General features: G+C 38.2%; 1 protein-coding gene across 1 annotated transcript; it reads right to left on the bottom strand.

The window, feature by feature from the left end:
* Window positions 1–204: 204 nt before the first annotated feature.
* LOC122019224 (cysteine-rich receptor-like protein kinase 2) lies at window positions 205–3612 on the bottom strand. Its single transcript, XM_042576713.1, has 8 exons — window positions 3340–3612; window positions 2291–3078; window positions 2085–2195; window positions 1737–1876; window positions 1359–1569; window positions 1048–1282; window positions 869–980; window positions 205–720 (listed from the first exon to the last, which is right to left on the bottom strand). The coding sequence occupies exons 2-8, from the start codon at window positions 3033–3035 to the stop codon at window positions 391–393; spliced, it is 1884 nt and encodes a 627-aa protein (XP_042432647.1). The 5' UTR covers window positions 3036–3078; window positions 3340–3612; the 3' UTR covers window positions 205–390.
* Between the last annotated feature and the right edge of the window lie 1106 nt (window positions 3613–4718).

Genomic DNA, 4718 nt, shown 5'->3' with positions numbered 1-4718 from the left:
TTACATCGTCTATTGGTTCAACAAAAAGAAGAAACAAAAGGTCTTCACGAGGAACATCATTGTCTATTGGCGGGATTTATTGTGTTGATTGTGAGGTTGCATCCTTCAACTAATCTCGTCTCAGGAATGACCTCTAACATTGTCCCAAGCATCTACGATCCACGACACAATCTAACTTCGATCGACTTGAAACAGGCATTAGTATGGACTTCAATAGAATCAATTTTACATTTTGGGAAACTTAAAGAAACCACAAGTTTGTTGATTGATAAGTTGTCATAATACATCTTAGAAAAATAATAACATAATTACTTCGAGAAAGACATCAATCTTACAAGTACCATGTTTTATTTTTGGTTGAGAGTAGAACCACTCAAACACCTACACTGATTACCGTGGATAGAATGAACCGGTGGAGACGCTAGCAATGGAGTAAGGAGATGGATGGCATTCTACATCTTTGGTCTCGTCGAGCTCCATTGTGGTCTCGTCGGTGAAAGGTGGCTTGGTGGGTGCAGGAAGTTCTCTGTCAGTGCACAACATCCGCAAAGCAATTGATACTAATGGCCTAAGTGAAGGACTCTCTTGGGTGCATAGAAGTCCCACATGGAACACCCGCACTATTTCCTCCTTCACTGTGTTGATATCTTGATAATTGTCAAGAAGAATATTTGGATCGATCATCTCATCAATTGTTCCTGATTGAAAATGCTTCCATGCCTACTCGATAAGCAACAAAATTAAAGACCAAACATTTAGTACATAAAACCCAATATAGCAACACAAATGATGTTCATTTGAGCGTCATTTGTTCCTCAAGTATGAGCAGCAGCTTGTGTAAGGAGACTCTCTGATGACTCGGAAAAACATTCATAAACTTTGCTCCGGTCACTATCTCAATCATAAGCACTCCAAAACTGAAGACATCAGCCTTCTCTGTCAGTTGTCCACGGGCTAAGTATTCTGGAGCCATGTAACCTCTGTCAAAAGACATAAATTCTTATCAACATATAGAAATCGGAATATAAAATAAAGAATGTTACTCACAGTGTTCCTGCTACTGCGGTGCTTATATGGCTCTTGTCGTCTTGGAATGTTCTTGCTAGTCCAAAATCAGCAATTTTCGGTCGAAATTTTATGTCTAGTAGGATGTTGCTTGCTTTGATATCCCTATGGATTATTTTAATCTTCGAGTCCTGATGCAGATAAGAAAGACCTTCAGCCGTCCCCGTAATGATGCCCAACCTTCTTTGCCAATTTAATTCCTTGCCCTTCTCAGGATCTGTTAAAGTCAAACCCTTTACGGTATTAAAATGATTTAATACAATAACCTTCAATGTATCGAATTGATCTTATACCGAATAAGAAACCGTCGAGACTCTTGTTTGGGAGGAACTCATAAACAAGAAGGCTTTCAGGTCCCGAGCAACTGCAACCCAACAACCTAGCAAGGTTCTTATGCTCCACACTGTTAATTATGTTGACTTCATTGTAGAAATCTGCGATGCGGTGCTTATTGTTGAAGAACAGCCTCTTCACAGCAATTTCTCGTCCGTCGACCAGCGTTCCCTATCAGCAAGTTGCAAGTTCATCAAACATTAGAACCACGACCAAATGCTTTGGTCTTACAAATTTACACAATTCAGTAATCTATAGAATTTTGCTAGTCATTTGATGTTGCATTGGTACGAGAGGCTCGTCGAGCCAAAATATGAAAAACAGAAATGGTTTCTCACCTTGTAAACTGTACCGAAACCTCCTTGCCCGAGCTTGTTGGAATCAGAAAAGCCTCCTGTAGCTTTCTCAAGTGTAGAATACTTGAAGTTCAAACTATTATTGTATAAGCCTGCTTCGATGCTTACTGAATTATTCAAACCTGAGAATACACATTCGTACACAACAGAGACCTTAGATGAGAAAAAGAGCAGACAAAAAGCAATCATCATTCTATTATAGAGATTTTATGATGAGTTTACAAGATTTCTTTATTATACAAAGATGATCTGATTCACGATACGAAATGGAACAATAATAAGCAAGTAACTGGGTGTGCATTGTATGAATATAAAAGTAGCATTGTTTACCTCTTCTCTTCTTTAGTTTCCTTTGTTTCCACACCCTTACCGCAACCATAATCCCGACGACAACAACTATGAGAGCACTACCAACAGCAACAACCATAGCTATAATGCTCCCTGCCAAAACACCAACACATAAGACATTGAGAAACCAGCTGAACAAAAACTTTGATAGATTCTAGCAGCACAACGAAAAAACTAATGTATCATACTTCTTTGATGGCTTCCGCTCTTATCTGGATTAAGGAAATTCGTGTCGGAATATCTCAAGAAGCAACCTGTGTTGAGCACACGGCCTTCCGACCAAGGTAAGCATCGAACTGCTGAAGCTGATGCATTCTCTAGACAGGCCTTGCAAGTGGTCTCATTCAGTGTCCTCCAACAATTAGCCAAAACATAAGCTGAGTGATTCGAGCCCTTGGTTTCGGGAACTGAAATTTTTGCATAGCCACCATTTCCAGGAGCTTTATTTATGGCCTCCAGCAAACCTTGCCGGGCTGCCTGTTCGAAAGTTCTACCTTTACTAGTTTTATTTCCACATATTGCCCTGTCTTCAGGGCCGATATACTCCGAAAAGAAGCTATAATTCTCAGATCTCATAAAGCAACCATCGAGATAGATGCGTCCACCAGTATTGGGAAAGCATTTGGGAAGAACAGTTCGAGCCTCGGCATAACATAAAACGCAGTCTAGAGAGGAGAGGTCACCATAGCATTGGCTTAGTCCATAGTCTGCATCTGGCCCTGAGCCCACAGTTGCCATGCCAAAACCATCGGATCGGATCTGACTGCCAATGCTATCCATTACAGCAAGGAAGTTCGGAACAAATGCCGTTGAATTGTGTTCCAATTGTCTCGAACAAGTGACTTCCACTGTTTGAGATCTTGGATCCCCTTTGGAATGTCCACAGAGGAGAACGAGGAGCAATAGATGGACGATTGACACAATTCCACCCATTGAATAGGTTGTAAGCTACAACATACAATGTTTTATCCACCTCCTATAGATCACACAAGTAAAACCATAACTTCTGTGTACAAAATTGATCAATGGAGTGAATGCTTCAAACCGTGATCTGATTCGGAAGGGAAGAACTTGCATCAATATCTCAGTTTCAATTCAAACATGAAAAAAAACGGAGTCTAGGCAGATGTATAAAACCTTTTCAATAAGATAGTGCTCTTTTCGATCTCTCAAAATGGAATCTTTTATGGTTCCTTACTATCATTTGATAGGGTGGAAATATCTAAATTTCACTAACCTTTTAGAGATCTCTTAGCAGACCTTCAACATCTTCAAAGTGAAAGATGGATAACTTCTGTAAGTTAGCAAAACCAGAATTTCCTCATGGATCTGAAGCAAAGAAAAACCTAAAGATTGTCTAAATGTCTAGAGACAAAAGACGAATGAGAAGGAAATAAGAGAATCGAGAAGCTCGTTTTTTTTGGAGTAGTGAAGGCTTCGATTGCTGGAAGGAGAAAAAAGGAAAGATCGCACACCCAACTGGATCATCAGCATAGCTTTAATGGCGTCTTTAAGCAGTGGTTTTTTAGTTTTTGTTTTTATTTATTGGTCTCATAAGTCAAAGTTATCCACTGGGCCATGTGTAGTCAACTTGGCTGGGACACAAATTCAACGACTTTGCGTATCTAGCAAGGTGATTGACCTGAGGTCATGGAATTAGAAATCAAAATATATCCCCTACCTCAAGTAGTTTAAAAGATTCTTTAAGACGGGATGCCTTCTAAAATTTTCAAACATCGAAATTTAATCTGAAAAAATTATTAAATAAATTTTGTTCATTAGATTAAAAACGTTATGTTAATAGGCCCCGTGTTATGAGTATTTTTTTAATGTATCATATTTATTGATGATGGCTCATATTTAGATGGGTATAAATATGAAAGATGTTATGAAAACAAATTTGTTAAAATTTTTCATAATAAAATTTTATTACGATTTTATATAATATAATTCTGTTATGATTTTTCATAATAGAATTCTATTGTGATTTTTTATAACAAAATTTTATTACGATTTTATCGAATTTGGGGTTTATGTACTATTTATAGGGATTATTGTAAATCTATTCTACAATCATGAGAATCATTGAATGTGATTATCTTGAGTAGAGAAAATTCTAATAAAGTTTTAGTTATTTTTATGAAATAGGCACGTCACCGAACCATGATAATTCTTCTTCTTTCTCTTCTTCTTCTTCTTCTTCTTCTTCCTCGTGTTTGCTCCCTTTTGTGCATCTTTGTCTTGTTGCTCCGCACGATCTCTCTTCTTCTTCTTCTTCTTCTTCTTCTTCTTCCACATTAGAGGTCGAGATGTGTTGCCCCCTCCTTGTGCAACAATCAGAGCTACAGGTTTTGACTGATTTCTTCAACATGTCGGGGATGACTTTTGCAAAGTTTAATATGGTGAAGTTTGATGGAATTGAAAATTTCATATTATGGCAGAGAAGGGTCAAGAATTTGTTTGAGCAACAAAACATGATAAAGGCGCTAGGAGAAAGGAAATCGGAAAGCATGGAAAGATCAGATTGAGAAGAACTTCAGGCAAAGGCAGTGACAACAATCAGGTTTTGTCTTACGGATGATGTGATGTACCATGTCATGGACGAGAAGTCACCGG

This window comes from Zingiber officinale, chromosome 9A (genome assembly GCF_018446385.1).
Source record: "Zingiber officinale cultivar Zhangliang chromosome 9A, Zo_v1.1, whole genome shotgun sequence".
Classification (NCBI taxonomy): domain Eukaryota; kingdom Viridiplantae; phylum Streptophyta; class Magnoliopsida; order Zingiberales; family Zingiberaceae; genus Zingiber; species Zingiber officinale.
This window is presented reverse-complemented; position numbering and strand designations above follow the sequence as displayed.

What these genes read in the sequence shown, in the direction of transcription:
- LOC122019224 (XM_042576713.1), bottom strand. Translation starts at nt 3,035, where the DNA reads ATGGGTGGAATTGTGTCAATCGTCCATCTATTGCTCCTCGTTCTCCTC. An exon ending in GAGCGGAAGCCATCAAAGAA is followed by an intron (nt 2,196 to 2,290) that starts GTATGATACATT and finishes GTGTTTTGGCAG; the next exon opens with GGAGCATTATAGCTATGGTT. An exon ending in ACCGCAGTAGCAGGAACACT is followed by an intron (nt 981 to 1,047) that starts GTGAGTAACATT and finishes GTCTTTTGACAG; the next exon opens with AGGTTACATGGCTCCAGAAT.